This window comes from Moschus berezovskii, chromosome 5, assembly GCF_049115385.1.
Source record: "Moschus berezovskii isolate FMDL1 chromosome 5, NW_MosBer_1.0, whole genome shotgun sequence".
Taxonomy (NCBI): Eukaryota; Metazoa; Chordata; class Mammalia; order Artiodactyla; family Moschidae; genus Moschus; species Moschus berezovskii.
This window is the reverse complement of record NC_142464.1, coordinates 123,744,414-123,764,323: the sequence shown is the minus strand read 5'-3', so window position 1 is coordinate 123,764,323 and position 19,910 is coordinate 123,744,414. Positions and strand designations below refer to the sequence as shown.

The following is a 19,910-nucleotide window of genomic DNA, read 5'->3' as shown; positions in this document are numbered from 1 at the left end:
CAGTCGGTCAACAAGCCATAAGGAAGACAAGAGGATGTGCACACAGTTCTACGGGACTCAGCAGGTCCCCAGGGAACGTCAGCATCCCAGATCTCCAGCTGCACAGAGAGAGGATCATGAGCACTGAGGGCTCCATGCTCCCACCTCCCTCTGGTGCCTTGGCTACCTGCCCTGAAGCCCCAGAAGGCTCAGGGCCTTCCCCGGGGAGGCTTGTCTCTGGGGCCGCAGTGCAGGGCCTGGACAGGGCTGGTCAAGCATGCCCGAGGCTGCTGGACAGACACCAGCCATAAAGGGTCTAACTGAGGGTGTGTGTGTGTGTGTGTGTGTGTGTGTTAAGGGGTGGGGATGGGGGAGGGTGGGGAGGAACAGCAGAGCAGATCTCTGGGAAGCACAGAAATGCTACCTCCCCAGCAGGTCGGGGACAACCAAGGTCACCAAGTGTGCCCATGGAGCCAGGGGCCGAGTCACATCGTGCTCACAGCCACCTTACAAGAGAGGGAGGACCCCCAGTTCACAGGTGGGGAAACAAGGCTTGCAGCCGCTGGGTCAGTGGAGGCGGTGTCAGCTCCTTTCCTGGATGAGGAGACTCAGGCTTAGAGGGGTCAGCCTCCTGCCCACAGTCAGTTCACAGGTGGAGACCCAGGCCCAGGGACATGAACCAGCCGCCCGGGTCAGGTGGGGGAAGGGCAGAGCTAGGCTTTGACCTGGGCAGCCTGGCCACTCAGCCCCTCCATGCGGTGACCAGAGCATCTGTCCACTCAGGCCTGAGACCAGCTCCTGCCTCCACCCAGTTCCATGTGGTTCCCTGAGCAGTGGCTGCACCTGAGCCCGGCGGGGCCTGCCGGGTGCAGGACTTGCCCAGGGTCTGAGGAAGAGCCTCAGGTGGTCCAAGGCCTCCCCCTGCGCACTCCAAGGCCACAGCCGGAGGCACCTGTGCTGGAGGACTACGCTGCCCACGTCTGGGATGGCGCCCACCTCGGCCTCACCCCGCCCCCATCCCGGGACGTCAGCCTCCAAGGAAGGCTGGACCCAGCATTGCTTCCTCCCACCGTGGTCAGCAGCTAGCTGGTTCAAGGGCTGGTGTCTGGAAGGACGCTGCCCCCCACAAGCCACCTGCAAGGCCAAGGACAGGCCATTCACACGTTGGGCAGTCATTGCCTTAAAGACACATTTCAGGGTCTGGAGCCCGTGGAAAAGGCAGTGAGGGGTCAGCGTGCTGCAGGGGGATGGCCTTGGCTCTGAGATGCCAGAGACCCAGGGGAAGCGCTGAGCCTGGGGCAGCTTCCTGGGCCTCTGTTTCCACATTCAGAAAATGGGAACAAGGCAGCCTGCCTTCCCGACCCGTGGCAGGGCCTCAGAGTGTGGTGCACATGCCGTCGGTCAGCGCTGAGGGGCGGGCGGCTGGGCCTGACTGTCTTCTTCGGGAAGCAGCACCAGGCCAGGGCAGTGGGAGAAGCTCGGAAGGGCAGGAAGGGCAGCCCGTGCAGCGACAGGCACGGAGCAGGTTCCGAGGGCCGGGCTGAGCTCAGGCCAGGCGCCTGCTCGGCCCCGGAGCACCGCCCCAGGCCTCCAGAGGTTGGGGGCGGGATGCCGGGAGACAAGGGCTTCCACGGGTCAAGCTCCACGGCCAGTGGGCAGGGGCAGGGTCCCATGCTGGGGCCAGGAGTCAGGGTGGGAGCAATTCTGCCCACTCCCGGCCCCCTGCCCAGGGTGGGGCGGGAGGCGGGCTGCCTCGTCCCCTGTGCCTTGGGGGGCTTGATGATGCTGGCCGCCCCCACTGCTCGGGGAAAGCGCTGTGAAGTCAAGTCAAATGAGGCCCTGGGGGTGTGGCCGAGGTCTTGGTGACTGTCCCCTCAGGCAGCGTGGCACGCAAGGGGCTGGCTCCCTCTGACCCCAACAGGATGGAAGTGGGGGGGTGTCTGACCCTATGTGTCCCATCTGGATCCCTGCCAGCCTCCTCCACACACAGTGGCCTTGAGGTCAAGAAAGAGCTGCAGTGTCGAAGTCGATTTGGGAGGAGACCCCAGGATTCCCTGGGAGTCGGGGGTTTGCAGGGCGGCGTCAGCTCAGACAGCCCCGTGAGCCTGCAGCAGCCACCACAGTGGGGTCACGTGTGAGCTGCTGTCTCCTTAGGTCACGAGGTCAGAGTCTGGGAGGGGCATCCTCCCCAGTGCAACCACAGCCAGGAGGTCTGAACGGGGTCCGCTGGACTCCACAGCCACTCTGGTCTCTGCTGCCCGCCTCCCCCCAGTGCTAGGATTGTGTCTAGTCTGGGCCCAGCAGATGGTGGGGGACGGCCGGGAGGGGCTCCACACACCTCAGGAAGAGCTCGATATGGACCACAGCTGGCGCGATCTTCTCCACCACGTCAGCGATGAAGTTGAACTTGTACCGCGGGCTGGTCAGCTGGTGGAGACCTGCACTGGCAGGAAGAACCAGGTGCATTAGTGAGGCCCAGGTATCCAGGACCACGGCTCGCTTGTCCCAAGGGTGGCGGATGCCGGGCTTCCCCACCTCACATCGCCAGGGCGGCCGGGAGGCTCAGAGAGGTCAGACACTTATCCTGGGTCACACAGCACTCACACAGAGTTCAGGCTGAATCTCTCTGGGCCAGCTGCCAAGGGCCCTTGCCCTTTCTCTCCTAGACAGCAGTGTACTGGCATGAGGAAACTATCCCCTAACCCAGCTTGCAGCTCTGGCCTGTCCCTGCAGGCCCTGGGCCTGTGCACTGGCTGGACAAGGTCATGGCCGAAGTTCCCTGGGTGGGCGCTCCCCGGTTGTGGGGCGGCCCCCTTCTGGGCCACGTTGGGCTGCCGCCGTCTGAGTTGCCAGGGCCCCTCTGTGTGTATCGAGCTTGGCCCGGCCCCAGGACGGCTTGCCAGGCAGCTCGCGACCTTCCCCGGAGCCTTCACCAGCTCAGATTTCTGCTGCTGTCAGCAGCCGCCTGCCGGGACCACAGGCCTGAGGCGTGTAGGTGGCACAAGACCCACTCCCCCTTTGGTCTCCCTGTGGGAGTATGTGCTGGGGTCTTCCAGGTCCCCTACTAGATAGCAGGGTTATCTGGAGCCCGTGCTGCTCAGCACTGCTTGTAAGAGGTTCCCAGGGCCCAAAAGGAGCACTGGGCTGGGCTCCAACTGTGTGGCTTTAGGCAAGTCGCTTACAGTCTCTGGGCCTCTCCACCCCTGCCCGCCCCAGAGAGCTGCAGGAACAGGCCATGACTTGCAAACCTGAAGGCTCCCTGAAGGTGCTGAGCGAAGAGGGCACAGCCTGTAAAGCCCAGCTCTGCAGCTGAGGGTCTCTGGGAAGTGACCGGGCATCAGGATATAGAGAAAATCTGGTTTTTCCCGACTGTCTGAAGGGATGGGAAGGAGCGCAGGCCCACAGTCAGGGCCTCGGAAGCCTCTGTGCACAAGTGAGGTCCCCACCCACAGCCGGACTCATCTCCCCAGCTGTCCAGGGGGCAGCCAGGGCAAGGGTCATCGGTTCCGTCCCGAAGGTGGAAAAACGGAAACACCATTGGAGGAGAGCCAGGCTCTGGATGGGGCCACAGGTCTCCCTGTCCTTAGGGACCCCTGCCCCCGGACCCCCCACTCAAGGCCCTGACTGTGCATTAAAGCCTGACTGGGACTCAGGGCCCAGAGGAGAGCTTGCCTTGGGCTCCGTGGTCAGGGGAAGCGAGGAGGGCCCACCCCACTGATCCTGCAATGTCTGCCTGTCAATCAGCCCGTGGTCACTGACCGAGCAGGGCCCAGCCTCCCGCGGTCAGCCTGAATCAAAGCCCGCCTGTCCAGGGAGGCCGGAGCCTAGCTGGGATGTGCCCCACTCTCAGCTCCTTGATGATCAAACTGCGGGCCGCCAGGGACCCCCTGCAGAGGCAGAGCCCAGTGGAGGGGGGTGTCTCAGGTTCACTGGTCGTGGTCACAGACCTAGGGCCCACCCCAGGCCAGGGCGCTGCGGCTCCCGGCACGCGCAGGTGCCTAGCATGTTTATTTCCATGTGGATTGCTAGTGGTCCCCAAAATTCTGGAGAAGTTACCAGCCAGCTAGCCCATGGAGGCTGAGCCTAGCTCTGCGGCCCCGTCCAAGGGCACTGGGAACCTGCATTCATGTCTGCCTTCAAGGCGGAGGGGCCATTTCAAGTTCTGCGGTCTCACAAGGTTCTCCCCTTCCAGGCAATCCCCGTGTCCCCAAGGTTCCCGGACGACCCAGGCAGGGGAGGGCTTGGCACTAGGCCTGGATATTCTTTAGCCGAGGCTTGTGCCCACCACTGCTCTGCACTGGGGCAGGTAGGGCCAGGTATCACCCCTCCTGGTGGGGCCACTTACCCCAGGCCCTGCTCCGTCACCCACCTCTCTGTGCCTCCTCCCACCCGGACCTCTCCTGAGTCCTCCCCACCACGATGCTCCAGCCTATTCCAGGTGGAGCTCAAGCCCGCCTCCTCCAGGCAGCCCCCCCAGCAGGTTTCTCCGGATCCTCCTTGGGGCTCCGGGCATAAGGCCCAGTCCGCCCTGCTCGCTCTCAGGGATGCCGAGCACCTTCTGGGTGCACACCCGCTGCTGGGAACGGGCCAGTGGCCAGCCAGTCCCAGCACAGTGTGCCCAGCGACGGGACAGAGAAAGGCCCAGGGTGCGCTGCGGAGTCCAGAGCCAGGATGGGCACATGGTGTGGGGGGAACAGAGGGGCAAAGACACAGCGTGAGGGCAGCTGCCGGTGGGTCCGGCCGACTGCAAACGGCCCAGAGTGACCAAGTCAGATGGAGGCGGGGAGCATAGGGCCAGAAGAGGCTGTGCCACCAAGCGACCCTGCCCCGACCTCAGGGACCCCTCCTCGACCTCAGGGACCCGCCCCAACCTCAGGGACCCCAACTCCATCCCCGACCTCAGGGACCCGCCCCCGACCTCAGGGACCCCGACTCCATCCCCGACCTCAACGACCCGCCCCCGACCTCAGGGACCCCATCCCCCATCTCAGGGACCCATCCCCAACCTCAGGGACTCTGACTCCATCCCCGACCTCAGGGACCCCATCCCCGACCTCAGGGACCCTCAGGGACTCTGACTCCATCCCTGACCTCAGGGACCCCATCCCCGACCTCAGGGACCCCGTCCCACATCTCAGGGACCCTGTCCCCGACCTCAGGACCCCATCCCCAACCTCAAGGACCCCATCCCCCATTTCAGGGACCCCATATCCGACCTCAGGGACCCTATCCCCAACCTCAGAGACTCCATCCCTGACCTCAGGGACCCCATCTGCATCCTCAGGGACTTCATTCCCGACCTCTGGGACTCTGACTCCATCCCCGATCTCAGGGACCCCAGAGATTTAGGCACGTCTGCTCCCCGCCATCTGACCCAGCCCAGGTCCCACCAGCTGGCCAAGCACGCCCCAAGCTGCCCAAGCCGCAAAGGCGCTGACCCGGCTGCCCACAGATCCAGACTGCACAGGGACTGCCCCCCAGATGCTCTTCTTTCCAATGCAGCCTCTCCAGAGATGAGTTAAAATCGGTGACACTCGATTTCATGTGATGATTGGAAAACAAAAATCCCTGTAAAACATTCACAGGTTACAGGCTGACAGGAAAACACATCAAAAGATTTCATGGTGACCGTTCGGGGCAGAGATAGAGTGATGGGTGACTTTGTTTTGGTTTGTGGATTTTCTGAAGGTTGTTCCCCAGGCAAGTCAGACACAGATAAAACAGACGGGAGAGGGGGAGGCCTGGTCAAGGCAGGGTGTGTGTGTGTGTGTGTGTGTGTGTGTGTGTGTGTCGGGGCAGGGTGTGTGTGTATGTGTGTCGGGGCAGGGTGTGTGTGTGTGTGTGTCGGGGCAGGGTGTGTGTGTGTGTGTGTGTGTGTGTCGGGGCAGGGTGTGTGTGTGTGTGTGTGTGTCGGGGCAGGGTGTGTGTTTGTGTGTGTGTGTGTCGGGGCAGGGTGTGTGTGTGTGTGTGTGTCGGGGCAGGGTGTGTGTGTGTGTGTCGGGGCAGGGTGTGTGTGTGTGTGTGTGTGTGTCGGGGCAGGGTGTGTGTGTGTGTGTGTGTGTCGGGGCAGGGTGTGTGTGTGTGTGTGTGTGTGTCGGGGCAGGGTGTGTGTGTGTTGTGTGTGTGTCGGGGCAGGGTGTGTGTGTGTGTGTGTCGGGGCAGGGTGTGTGTGTGTGGGTATGTGGCAGGGTGTGTGTGTGTGTGTGTCGGGGTGGGGTGTGTGTGTGTGTGTCGGGGCAGGGTGTGTGTGTGTGTGTGTGTGTGTCGGGGCAGGGTGTGTGTGTGGGTATGTGGCAGGGTGTGTGTGTGTGTGTGTCGGGGTGGGGTGTGTGTGTGTGTGTCGGGGCAGGGTGTGTGTGTGTCTGTGTGTGTGTCGGGGCAGGGTGTGTGTGTGTGTGTGTCGGGGCAGGGTGTGTGTGTGGGTATGTGGCAGGGTGTGTGTGTGTGTGTGTCGGGGTGGGGGGTGTGTGTGTGTGTCGGGGCAGGGTGTGTGTGTGTGTGTGTGTGTGTCGGGGCAGGGTGTGTGTGTGTGTGTGTGTGTCTGGGCAGGGTGTGTGTGTGTGTGTGTGTGTGTGTGTGTCGGGGCAGGGTGTGTGTGTGTGTGTGTTGGGGCAGGGTGTGTGTGTGTGTGTGTGTGTTGGGGCAGGGTGTGTGTGTGTGTGTCGGGGTGGGGTATGTGTGTGTGTGTGTGTGTTGGGGTGGGGGGTGTGTGTGTGTGTCGGGGCAGGGTATGTGTGTGTGTTGGGGCAGGGTGTGTTTGTGTGTGTGTCGGGGCAGGGTGTGTGTGTGTGGGGGGGTGTGTGGCATTGTGTGTGTGTGTGTGTGTGTCAGGGCAGGGTGTGTGTGTGGGTGTGTGGCAGGGTGTGTGTGAGTGTGTCGGGGCAGGGTGTGTGTGTGTGTGTGTGTGTCGGGGCAGGGTGTGTGTGTGGGTGTGTGGCAGGGTGTGTGTGTGTGTGTGGGGTGTGTGTGTGTCGGGGTGGGGTGTGTGGCAGGGTGTGTATGTGTGTGGCAGGGTGTGTGTGTGGCAGGGTGTGTGTGTGTCGGGGCGGGGGGTGTGTGTGTGTGTGTGTCGGGGTAGGGTGTGTGTGTGTGTATGTCGGGGCAGGGTGTGTGTGTGTGTCGGGGCAGGGTGTGTGTGTGTGTGTGTGTGTCGGGGCAGGGTGTGTGTGCGGGTGTGTGGCAGGGTGTGGGTGTGTGTGTGTGTGTGTCGGGGCAGGGTGTGTGTGTGTGCATGTGTCGGGGTGGGGTGTGTGTGTGTGTGTGTCGGGGTGGGGTATGTGTGTGTGTGTGTGTGAGCTGGGCTGGCGGGTGTGAGAGCAAGAGGCTGCGCTGTGTTTCCAGCGCCCCCGCGGGCAAGCGGTAGGGCCCTGGTGGCTGCAGGAACTCCAGGGAGAAGGCGGGCAGGGCTCACCTCCCACCAAGCACCAGCTCCTTTGGGACACAGCAGACCTGTCGGGATGCCCCATAGCCCAGCTGTCACCAGCAGAGGCGACCCCCAAGACAGCCCCTGAGATGGGGAGGGTGGGAAGGATGGAGGGCAGGGATGCTCTGCCAGACCCCAGCTGACTCAGCAGCACACAGTAGGCCTGCAAACTTCACCACAAAGGTTGTTCAGCCTGCTAAGCAGGTCTCGCCGTGGGAGCTGTGTGACGGGAAACAGGCTGGAGGTAAAGACGGCTGAGGGTGGACACAGGCCTGGTGCCTCCAGAGCCTCTGCTCTCCCTGACCCTGGGCCCCCTGCAGAGCGCCTGGGTCAGCCGGCTGGTTCACAGGCTCCCCCGCCCAGCCAGGTCCTGTCCCTTTAAGCAGGCGAGGTGGGTGGTGGGGATGGGGTGGGAGGCCGGGCGGGGCGGGCTTCCTGGGCCGCCTCCCCACACACGGATGAATCATCCCATGGATCAGTGGGAAACGAGAGGCGCGGTTCCCACCGCCGCGTTCCACATGAAAACCTCGGGCCCCACGGCTGGGAGGCAGACTCTGTTTATTTGGGGGGTTTCTGACAACCCCCACCCCGGCCTCACCCTGTCCTGGAGCCAAAGTTCTGAAGTCAACAGTCAGTCTTGACCAGATTCAGCTGCTAGCATTGTGTGTGTGTGTGTGTGTGTGTGTGTGTTTTCAAAAATAAGCTGTAGTCCGCAGGCCTTGGAAGTCCACGTCAGGAAGAACTTGACAACAGAGCAAAGCAGTCAAGGCCAGGTGTCCAGTGGCACCTCCCGGGGACGGGAAAAGAGCCAAGTGTGCCTGGGCCCACCTCCTGCGTTTCTGTGTGGCAGGGCTTCCGGGAGGGCTAACAGTGGCAGACCCTGAAAGAGGACCTGCTGTGTGCTGACTCTGGATACTCACGATGGCCTGGGGAGTGGATGGGGAAGTCCCGGCCCAGGGTGGCAGAGGGACTGGCCCAGACACCCCACTCAGGGCCACTCGAATTGCCGCACAGGTTGTGTACTGCACAACTCTGGGACCATTATTAACAGAGATCACAGAGTGATGGCTGCCCTTGGAATTGTGCAGTGTGCAACCTGCCCAACTGTACACCTTACCCGTCCATCACACAGCGGGCAGAGCCAGGACTGAGACTCAGTTTTTTTCCTCAAACTTGGAGGTCACCGCCCATCCTTCTATCGCCTCCTGCAATCAGAAGACTCCCCCGCTACCCCCGTCATCACCTAGCAGTCAGCTAAGAGCTGAGGATGGAGGGGTCATCAGCAGGTGTCCACAAGGTCCCAGGCTGGGCCCATCTGTCCACAATGCTGACTACAGTCTGCAGGCCAGATGGCAACCTCTCACCAGGGCTCGGGGACCGAGGTATCCGGGTCCCATTTACTCCTGCAGCCTCGCTAGTGCCATACCCACCTCCCGGGGCCCTCAACTGTGGTTCCCCAAGCATGCACGCTCTGAAGTGGCCCCTAACCTTTGTAGTCAGTCCTTCTGCAGACCCCGAGGCCCAGGCCAACACACTGCCCCTGGGGAGCCCACCCTGCCTGACTCAGTGGGCTCAGGGACCAAGCTCTCTCATCTGCCGCCCAAGGCCCTGTGTGACCCCCTCCTAGACCTGTCCTTTGAGAATGTTCCTGTGGCCTGGGCACCCCTGACCCATGGCGGTGAGCAGAGAGCCGCAGGGAACGGGGGCCCTGAGAGTGGGTGCACGGTCCCGGGGCCCCTCCGCAGCCTCTCGCCCACACCCCCAGGCCCCACCCACCACCCACAAGGGGCCACTTTGCAGCCCCAGGGGCTGCCTTCCAGATCTAATTAGTTCCCAGGATGGCTCCCTGCCTGTGTTTTTCTTTTTCTTGAAAACATGCCTGTCCCGGAGTGAACTGTCTCCCCGCAGCCAAAGACGGTGACTTCAGATCCTGCTGCGGCTCCCGGGGTGGGGTGAGGGGGAGGGGGGACCCCTGCTGTCTGCGACCCCCGGGCTCCCGTCCCTGGAACACAGGGCTGAGGACTGCAGCCAGACCTCTGCATGGGCCACGCCAGCCCGGGCTCTGGGCACTTAAGCTTCAGGGAATTTTCACAGCCATTCTGCAGGGCAGGGATCATCACGATTGTGGAGGCGAGGAAAAAGGCTCAGAGAGGTCAGGGCACCCAGCAAGGCTGGCAGCCAGGTCCCCCGACCCCTGACACGCCTCTTCCTCCTCATTGGTCCTTGTCCAGGGTGACGGGCTGTCCCGCTCCCAGGAGAGCCCAGCATGGCCTGTCCTCAGCTTGGGGCCAGCCCAGCTCCTCTGACTGTGAATCCCACTGCAGCTGCAGCCAATGCCACGGAGCAGAGGGCTCTACCACCAGCCTGTTTGCACTTTATTGAAGGGGCCCCACAGGCCAGGCAGGACTCCAGGCCGCCTGCAAGCTAAGGTGGGTCAACCCCCTGGTCTTCCTCTTACAGGAAGCCCTCCCTGCCCTACTGGCCCATCAGTTGACTCCTCTGGGCTCAGGGTCCTCAGTTGTGATGTGGGGGCTACAGGAGGCCAGTGGAACCCCCGTGGGCAAGGCCGGGCACGTGGCAGCCTTTCTGCCAATGCCACCTTATGGCTCCTTCCCATCCTCAATGGCCCTGCCTCCCTCTCAGAAACTCCATTCACGTCAGAAACGTCCTCTTGGCAACATTTAGGTTTGTTCCCGCTAACGCCTGTTAACCGTTACACTGGGGTAAATTATCTCATCAACTGTCAATGATCCAGGGAGCAGGGTCTGCTGTCCCCCCTCACAGATGGGGAAGCTGAGGTGTGGAGAGCCTAGACTTGCAGGGGCTCACCGCGGGAAGTGGTGGAACTCAGACAGAACTGGGTCTCAGTCCTGGCTCTGCTAGAGGGCTAAAGCATAGGGTTGGGCAGGTTGCACACTGCACAACTCCAGGGGCCCCCTGCCACCCTCTGCAGCAGACCTGGCGTTCTGTTTGGGAGGCACACACCCACATGTCCTGGCTACTTTAGGACAAGGAGTCTGTGCTTTCATTCTTTTTCCAACTATTCAACACCTTTATCAAAGCTGGGAGGCCACTTCCTCAAGGCGCTGGAGGCCTGCCCAGTGTCCAAGGACAGTTTCAGACTCAGGCAGAGCTGTCTCTTCCCATCTGCTGACCTCGGGCAGGCCACTGTAACTTGCTGGGGTCTTTTCTCATAAAGACCATGACAAACACACCCAGACACGACGGGCATTCAGCCTGCAGCACGAGGTCTCACCCTTGACCCTGGTAAAGCCTGCTGGCTTCTCTCCATCGGAGCAGACCAGGAGAAGGTGGCTTTCAGTCCCTCCGGCGGGACTCAGCCAGCAGCCCACCACTCCACATCTGGTTCGCACGAACCCCGGGCCTCCAAGGAGGCCACGTGACTGCTTTCGGCAGCCGAGGGGCACGTGTGGGGCCAGGTGGACGCTGTCAGCGGATTGAGCCCGGCACACCTGGGCTCCAGCTCCCCCGGCACAATGCTCGCGGCAGGACAGACTCGGGGGGCAGTTCATCCCCCAAGTAGCTGGGTGGTCTCCGTTGGGTCCCCTTGGGATGTGGACTTGAAGACAAGCTCAGACCTGGATTTGGACGGGGTGGGGGTGGGGCTCCATGGGCCCCGCAGGTCATGGAGGGGGCCCCCACGGTCTGGAGGGGCGATGAGCCTGCGGCCCTGCCCCAGACCTCGGCCGCCCTCTCTCGGTGACAAACACAGCAACACGGCACCAACGCAGGGACAGGGCCGCTCGCCAGCCAGGCTCTTGCCGTGGAAGCTCGTCCCCCACTGGACACCCTCCATGCCAGAACCTAATCAGAGCTCTCCAAACCTGCTCTCTCGGGAAAGGCCTGGCCACCCACCTGCCCTGCCCCCTGCCCCCTCAGTCATGAGATCTCAGAGCCTCTGGAGCCTGTCCCCCTCGGCTGTCAGCCGAGCTCAGACCCACTCAGGCACCAGACTCCCACGAGCTGGGCCCCTGTACCCTGCTCTGCACACCTGTTACCCATAAGCTTCAGGGGTCTCTCATTTCCTGAAGATGGGTCACCCTCACAGCTCCTCCAGCCTATGCTTAGCATTTCCTGCTATTCTCCTCCGCACAGGCTCTGTTTGCCTCGGCCATCGCCATGGCTGTTTAGATGCCACCTCCTCCAGGAAGCACTCCCTGATTGCTCCCTCTCCCCACCCCAGAGATGTGCTCTCCCTCCCCCTGAGTTCCACCCCTTTGACCTCTGTCCCTCATGGCACAGATGATCAGGCATTTCACAGGGACTCGGCTGGTGGTGGTGGCGGTGGACGGAAAGCTGAGCCCAGGATGCACTGAGCTGGTGGGCTGCATGGGAAGTCCTGCTTGGTCCCCAAAGGCAAGTGGGGGTCCCATGTGGAGTTGCATGGGAAAAGGACAGACCTGGGGAAGACAGGACCAGACGGAGTGCTGTCGGATCCCAGCGCACCTCCAGACCAGCCTTAGGGAGCACGAGGCGGTGGTGGGTGGGGGTAAGGGTACCATCCAGGCCAAGCCCTGGCTGGGTAAGGATGGTGGCACATCAGCCCAGGCCTTAAACTCCTCTTGGCCGGACCCCTGGCTCCTCATAGGTCCTCAGGAGCCGCCAGAGGCTGCAACTCAGCCCCTGGTCCAGGCGGGGGGAGGGGAGAGGTGGGGGCCCTGGTGAGTCCTGAGTGCAAGGCCCGGGAAGCTGCTAAGAGGATTAAACACCGAAAGTCAACAAAGCTGTTAAATAAACAGAGCCCAGAGTCTCCCCTGGCACCTGCTCTGGGGCTGAACGATAAAAGCCAATGATTAAATGCCAGGTTGTGGATTGCCCTCCAGGATTCTTGCTGGGAAAATCCCAGGGACAGAGTCGGACGACGAGCGAAGCGACTGAGAACGAATGAACCGCCCCGGGCTCGAAATTCTGACTTAACTGCAGACTCGCAGGCCTCCTGGTCTGCAGCTGTGGGCAGAGGCTGTGAAAAGGGGCCCCTCTGCTCCACGCAGACGCAGCTCTCTGGCCTTGACTCTCCCCTTGACGGACACTCATCCCCAACGCGTAGCGTCTGCCTTGCACAGACATGGAAAGGCGCAAAAGCTCCCAGGACAGGTAGTGAGCCCACCATCACTGTGGGTATGTAAGGAGGGACACCCACCACGTGGGCCGGCCTATCATTCCAACGGCACCAACTAAGCTCAGCTGCTGGATCAGGCCCGCAGAGAACAAACAGACCAGATGTCTGCCCTGTGAGGCTCAGAGTCTGGTGAAGATGAAAATAAGGCATTGAGTCAGAGAAGAAATGAGAGGTGGTTCGGAGGAGTCCCCAAGGTGCGCCCATGAGGCTGATGCAAGGGACTACCCAGACAGTCAGGGAGGGCAGCTCATCTAGGTTAAGGCAAGTTGAGGACCCGGTCCCACGAAGGTGAGGGAACGGGAATTTGGTGCAGCGGACACCGCACGTGCAAAGACCCTGAGGTGGGAAGGAGACCAGCGTGGCTGGAGCAGGGGAGGAGACGGTGTTGGAGGGGTGGGCAGGGCCAGATGGCACAGGCGTTTGGGGCTCAGGGTAGGTGTTGGGAACTGCTGGAGTGGTCCCACCCGTGATGGGCAGCATGGATTTGTCACGGTCACCCTGGCCGCTGTGTGAAGAAGTGACCCAAGGGAGGATGAGGGAGGCGGAAGAGGCCCGCGGAGGCCGGCGTGGCTGGAGGGACCCCAGGGGAGACACCTCAAGGCCGCGCTGAGGACCCGCCTGCAGACAGGGAGTGAGGAGTGGGGGAGGGAAGCGGTGAAAGCGTGACGAAGCCTTCTGACCGAAGCTCCCCGGGGTGGTCCTGTCGGTTGAGGGTGAGGGTCAGTGAGACACAGGACTCTGGCTCAGGGAAGGAGGGGGGCTGGAGTCAGGACCCTGGGTGCATCCAAAGGCAAGCGAGGGAGGAGCCGGCAGGACTCACATCCAGGGGGGATACGCTGGAGACGGTAGCCCCTTACCTGCCGCTACCCGTGGACATCACCCTTTGATCTCTGACCAGGCCCTGGGGCGGCCCCGGGTTGGGGAGGGGTAACGCCGCCAGGGATGCTCTATAGAGGTTGAGCCTATTGGCACTGGAGACCCAGGCCTGACCCTGACCCCAGACCTCGGGGGCCCGCCACCCTGCCTGAAGAAGAGCACCAGCCGGACCCGGGCCAGGCCTGCCTCTGTCATTTCCCAGCTGAGTGACCTCAGCCCCGTCACTTGACCCTTCCCTGCCTCCGTGAGCACATCTCGAGTGCACGAGTAAGGAACGGATTCGCCAAGTGAGACGGCACCGGTCGAAGCCCGGGACCAGCTCCAGTCCCACAGGGGCTGGACTCTGCCCCTGCCGCCTCACGGGAAGCCGGGTGTCGGAGGTCCCCGAGCCCGAGCGCTGGGAGCAAGGGTGGGCCGCGCAGCGCACAGACGTGCTGTGCAAGGTGCCCGTGGGAGGCTGGGCCCACATGGCCGCCCCACCGAGGCCGCCCCTCCCTGCCCTCCATGGCCTCAGCCCCTCTGGGCGCCTCCTGCCCGCGGGGGCTCTGAAGGCAGGGCTTGCGGTCTGCGCGCCCACCAGGTGGGGCCGGTCCCTCTGCCTCTGCGTCCTCCCCCTCCATCTGTCCAGAGAGCCCGGGTCACCTCCCACCGCTCAGCACTGGAGCTCCGCCTCTGGGAAGCGTCCCAGGCCTCGCCAGGTGATGGAAAGGGTGGTGGGAGGCGTCAGAAGTGTGATCCTAAGGTACAGAGTAACCGACCGTCTGTCGACCGCTCGTTAGAGCGCATGTCTGGGAGCTGGAGCTCGTTAGTCTCTGCACCAATTCACCAAAGCTGAGCAGCCGTCCCGCTTGACAGACGAGGAAGCTGAGGACAAGGGCCTCGTGGGAAGCACCGCGGTCGTAGGAGGGGCGGGGTCGGCCCAGCTGCTGACCTTCCACCCAGCGCCTGAGCTTGCTGCGTCTGCCTGTGGTCACCAGGATACTGTTCCCTGCTCAGCCTCCTGTGTCTCCCCCACCATCCGAGTTTCTCCAGGGCACAGCCGGGCACCGCCTCATTGCAGGGGCCTTGTTACCAGCCCACGGCCAGCAGGACACACAGAGCAGGGGCTTCGCAAACCGGGACTCCATCAGCCAAGAAGAAAGGTTTCACTACGTCCCTGGTGGTCCAGTGGCTAAGACTGTACTCCCAACGCAGGGGGCCCGGGGTTCAACCCCTGGTCAGGGAACTAGGTCCCACGTGCGACAACTAAGAGCTCACCAACCAAACTAAAGATCCCTGGGCCTCAACTAAGACCCGGCGCAGCCAAGCAAATGAACATTTAAAGAAAGAACACAACGTTTAATAGTAAAGAAAATAAAGGCTTCAAAACGCCTAGACCACCTCCAACCCACTCCAGCCCCTGGAGCCCTGGAGCCTGACTCTAGGAGCGTCCACTACTTGGAAGAGTTGTTGAGGAGCCCACCCTGAGGCCTCTGCCTGTCTGACCCGCCAGCATGGGCTGAGATGGGCCCGCTGACTCTGAGCCCCAAGCCAGAAGGCGCAGTGGGTGCGCAGTAAATGATAATGTCCACCCCCGTGATATCGAGCAGCCCCACGCCCCCAGTCTCCCAGGCACAATCCAAGCACAAGCCTGACCACATTACCCTCACTTCTCTTGAAACCCTCCAAAGGCTGTCCCATGTAATCATGGCTAATCCCACATAATGCTTCCCAAACCAGGGTCCCTGGAACCCTGGCGTGCCACGGGGAGGTCCTGTGCGTTCTCCCAGGAAGGGGCTCTTTGCTGAAGTTTTCTTGGGAAACTCTGGGTTTTTATCATTTTGGGATTTTTGTTTTTATCTTGTTGCAGGCTTTCTCAGGAGTTCTGATAGACTCAAGCTGAGTGTGATTTCCCACTGCAAGGCTGGAGTTTACTTTCCTGAACTTTTGGGCTCCAGCACACTTGTTTTCAGAATCCCAGACCCGATTTGGGAAGCTTGGCCTACAGGGTGAAATCTAAGGTACAACGTTTATGGGACATGCGTGGTCCTGTCCCTGCCAAGCTGTCCAACCTTGGGTGTCGCACGCATGCACACACGCATACGCGTGCACACATACACACATGCACACGCATGCACACGTACACACACAAAGTGCATGCACACACGTGCACACACACGTACACACGCGTGCACACACACATCCCCCTGCACACCAGCTGCTCTGGGCTGTGTGTTTTCCCCGACCTGGCTCACCACACACGGTAAGGTCTCCATGTGGTGGCTCACACTGCCTTCTCTTCCCAGGAGAACTAGCCCTTCAGCCCTTCCAGGCCACCCGGCCCCCCAGGTGGCCCTGTGCCCCATGGTGGAGCATCTCCCCAGCTGCGGGCTGAGGACACGCACAGAGCCTGATTCCTCTCAGTTGCTGGGAACTCAGCCACTGTGCTCAGAGCACCTAGGAACCAACGCGGGAGCCTGCCTTCCCAAGAGATGCCCCAGACGAGCACAGGCACAGCAGGGCTTTCTAGCATTTTCTTTCACAGGGTCAGCCTGTGTGGCAAGAAGCCACCTGGAGCCAACCCCAGGTTGGAGGGGGGTGGCTACTCTAAGGTTGGGCTTCTCCAGTGGCTCAACGGTAAAGAACTGGTCTGCCAAAGCAAGAGATGAGAGATATAGCTCCCATCCCTGGGTGGGGAAGACCCCCTGGAGGAGGGCATGGCAACCCACTCCAGAATTCTTGCCTGGAGAATCCCTGGACAGAGGAGCCTGGCGGGCTACAAAGACATGACTGAGAGACTTAGCACGCACGCACGCATGCTCTAAGCTTTGACGGGACTGAGATTTCTTACCCCACAGCCTGTCCACACGGAGCCCCGACACACAGTCCAGAGACCCCACAGGCTGGCTCACATTTCCTAAACGACCTTCCAGAGACGCATTGTAAATGCAGTACAAAAAAAAAAAAAAAAATAGATAACACTACATGTGGCTCAACTGCTGTCATTGGATATCCAGACATCGAAGGCCAGGAAAGAGTGCTTTGCATCTGACACCCAGGCAGGGCAGGGTTATGGGACCAGGGGAAACGAGACACAAGGAGGGTACATTTTAATGAGGCTGGAGAAATGCTGGGCGGACCAGGCCCCTTGGGATGGTCAGAGAGCCCCCGGTCTCACCGCGGTGGGCTACTTCTGTGACCTTGGGGACAGCACTTTACCTCTCCCCGTCTGGTTCCCCGACCTGAAGACCAGAAGCCTGGTTGCTGCTGCTGCTGCTAAGTCACTTCAGTCGTGTCCAACTCTGTGTGACCCCATAGACGGAAGCCCACCAGGCTCCCCCGTCCCTGGGTTAGAGATCTCTAAAAGAAATCCTCACTTGTTCCCTGGGGAGCGCTCCGCCCTGGCTCTGAGCCCGGTTTCCCAGGAGACGCTTCTTCATCCCCCACCCCCACCCCCGCGCCCGCCAGCGATGCTGACACTCCCTCCCCGGCTGAGCGCTTACCCGATGGGCAGGCGCCCTTCTGCAGCTGGCGCACGGGCGTCCCGGTGAGCTGCAGCGCGCGGCGGCTGGCCGCCTGCAGCGCGCACACGTTGGCGTAGGTGTGCCCGTCGGTGCCACACACAGCGTGTGCCCAGCGGCAGCGACACAGCCCGCGCACGCACTCCAGGCTCTCCCCGCACGGTGAGTCGACGGGGCGGCCGCACGGCTCGCCCTCGGCGGCGGCGCACACCAGGCAGCAGTTGCAGAGATCCGGCACGTAGCCGCCGCGGCAGCGGGGGCTCGGACACCGCGACACGTCGCAGCGCGCGGGGCACGACGCGGCCGGAGGCTCCCGGGCCAGCGCCAGGGCGGCCAGCGCGGCCAGGAGCAGCGCCCGCGCCTGCATGGCGGACCGGCCGGCGGCGGGCGGCAGCGCGGGGGACCGGCCCGGGGACGGGGCGCGCACCAAGGCCGCGGCTCCGGGCGCCGACGGAGGGAACGCGGCCACCTGCGCCGGCGGCTCGGGCTCAGGCGGACGGGCGCCGGGACCGCAGGGACATGACCGGGGCGCGGGGAACAGCAGCGGGGGTACTGGAGAGGCGCCCCGTGCCGGCCGGGCCGACGGTCTGCGGGGCGGCGGGCCCCAGCCGCGTTTTAAGGCGCCGGCCGCCCGCCCTTGCAGAAAGGGGGCGGCCCGGCCCCTCCGCCAGCCCCGCCCCGGCCCAACCGCCGCCCCCCTCCACCCCCGCGCCGGCCTTCCGGGCCTGGACCCACCCGCGGCCAAAAGCTGGGCCTGCCTGGTCTGGGAAACCGGGTGATGGTTATGCAGCGGGCCCCCACCCCGGGGTGTCAGGGGCCTTGCAGGGGAGGAGCCACCCCGCGTGCAGGCCGGGAGAACCACCCTGGGGAATCTCTGACCCGGCCCAGTTCATGTGCCAGTTCCAGTGACCTCAGCTACTACCCCTGGTCTCCCCGCCTTCATAGAATGAGCAAGGCCGGACCAGTTAGTCCCGGCCCCTCCTCCCCAGCCTGTCTCCTCTCCCTCCCCTGCGGCCCGCGCCCCCACCCCCACCCCCGGCCTCCTGGGCTTGGGTGCCCTCAGGACACACAGGCCTGGCCCCCTCCACGCGGTGGTCGAGGTGGACATCGCCCCTCCTGGGGAGACACTGGGGACAAACCTCCAGGAAGCCCCCCCACCTCACTGTCCCCGGTCCTTAGAGCTTGGAGGAGTTGCTCCCCCAGACTCCCTGCAAGCTCTGTCTGGTTCTGGCCTGAGCTCTCGGTGCCTTGGGACCCCGGCAGGGTTACCTGACAGCCCCATGCCTCAGTTTCCTCCGTGGAAAAGCAGAAGGGGTAGGGCTGTGCTGTATAGGGGGTGTCCCACGCGGTGGGGGGCGGTGTGCAGTCAGCCCACAGCGGGCATACCCCTGGTTATTCTGCACATGTTCTCGGAAAAGCCACTCCAGGCCCGGGGCCCTGCCCCGAGGGCCCAGAGCCTGGTGACCCAGCTGCCTGCGCTGTGACAAGGACTGTGGGGGGTGTTGGTCCAAGGAGAGAGAGGACACAACCCTCTTTGGAGGTGAGCGTCAAGAGGGTGTACGGTCTGGATGCCATAGTAGGTCTGGGGGCTGCCAGCGTCAAGCGGAGAGCTAGTTCCAACCTGGGCGAAGGCTTGGAAGCAAAGCCAGGTCAGAGGGGCGACCTGTCAGGCAGAGAAAGCCTTCTGGTGCCGACCGTGGAGCTGGGGGTCCGCACACTCTCTGCAAAGCCCTGCAGCCGCCTGGTGAGGTCCGAAGAGCCCTGCTCAGAATGATGGCTTTACACGCATAAAACAAGCTGCACAGCATTACTGGGGGGAAGTCATGCTGTTATGAACACGGTTGTTAAAGTATATGGTAAAGAACCTGCCTGCCAATGCAGGAGACTCAAGAGATGCAAGGTCTATCCCTGCATCCGGGAGACCCCCTGGAGGAGGAAAGGGCAACCCACTCCAGTATTCTTGCCTGGAGAACCCCATGGACAGAGGAGCCTGGCGGGCTACAGGCCATGAGGTTGCAAAGAGTTGGACACGAGTGAGCGACTAAACAACAGATGGGGAAACTGAAGCCTTAAGTGAAAGGACCCATCCCTCGCTTTCCTTCTCTCACCTGAAACTGGGGTCCAGGCCCCTGGGGTCGCCTTAGTTTTTGCCTGAAAAGGGCAGGTCCCCCGGTCGCAGAAGCTGTCGTGAGCTTGGCTCGCTGGAGGCCCCGAGTGCTCTGTTGGTAAAGGGAATCGGGTTCCAGATGTCCTGGCAGTGCCCAGGAGAAGGAGGGAGCAGTGCCCCCTGCTGGTCAGACTCTGTCCTGCCTCCGGGTGCAAACCAGGACACCTTCAGGGCTTCCCCTTAGGTGGCAGGAATCCTTCCCGGGCATCTCAGTCTCCCCCAGAGCCCCGCCCCTCCTGAGGGTCAGTTCCATTCAGTAGTCGCTCAGTCATGTCCGACTCTTTGAGACCTTATGGACTGCAGCACGCCAGGCCTCCCTGTCCATCACCAACTCCCGGAGTTCACTCAAACTCATGTCCATCGAGTTGGTGATGCCATCCAAACATCTCATCCTCTGTCGTCCCCTTCTCCTCTCGCCTTCAATCTGTCCCAGCATCAGGGTCTTTTCCAGTGAGTCAGCCCTTAGAGGCCAAAGTATTGAAACTTCAGCTTCAGCATCAGTCCTTCCAATGACTATTCAGGACTGATCTCCTTTAGGATGGACTGGTTGGATCTCCTTGCAGTCCAAGGGACTCTCAAGAGTCTCTCCAACACCACAGTTCAAAAGCATCGATTCTTCGGCGCTCAGCTTTCTTTATGGTCCAACTCTCACATCCATACATGACTACTGGATAAACCATAGCTTTGACTAGACAGACCTTTGTTGACAAAGTAATGTCTCTGCTTTTTAATATGCTGTCTAGGTTGGTCATGACTTTTCTTCCAAGGAGCAAGCGTCTTTTAATTTCATGGCTACTGAGGGTGGGCATCCTCAGAGCCCTAGGA

General features: G+C 62.1%; 1 protein-coding gene across 1 annotated transcript in view; it reads right to left on the bottom strand.

Annotated features, from left to right (window-relative positions):
• Window positions 1–17,538, bottom strand: part of HTRA3 (HtrA serine peptidase 3) — a 31,889-nt gene extending 14,351 nt beyond the window's left edge. Inside the window, exons 1-2 of the mRNA XM_055434786.2 lie at window positions 16,901–17,538; window positions 2,318–2,417 (exon numbers count right to left, since the gene is read on the bottom strand). Coding sequence (XP_055290761.1) covers window positions 2,318–2,417; window positions 16,901–17,285 — 485 coding nt within the window. The 5' untranslated portion in view covers window positions 17,286–17,538. The remainder of the gene's footprint in view (window positions 1–2,317; window positions 2,418–16,900) is intronic.
• Window positions 17,539–19,910: the final 2,372 nt, after the last annotated feature.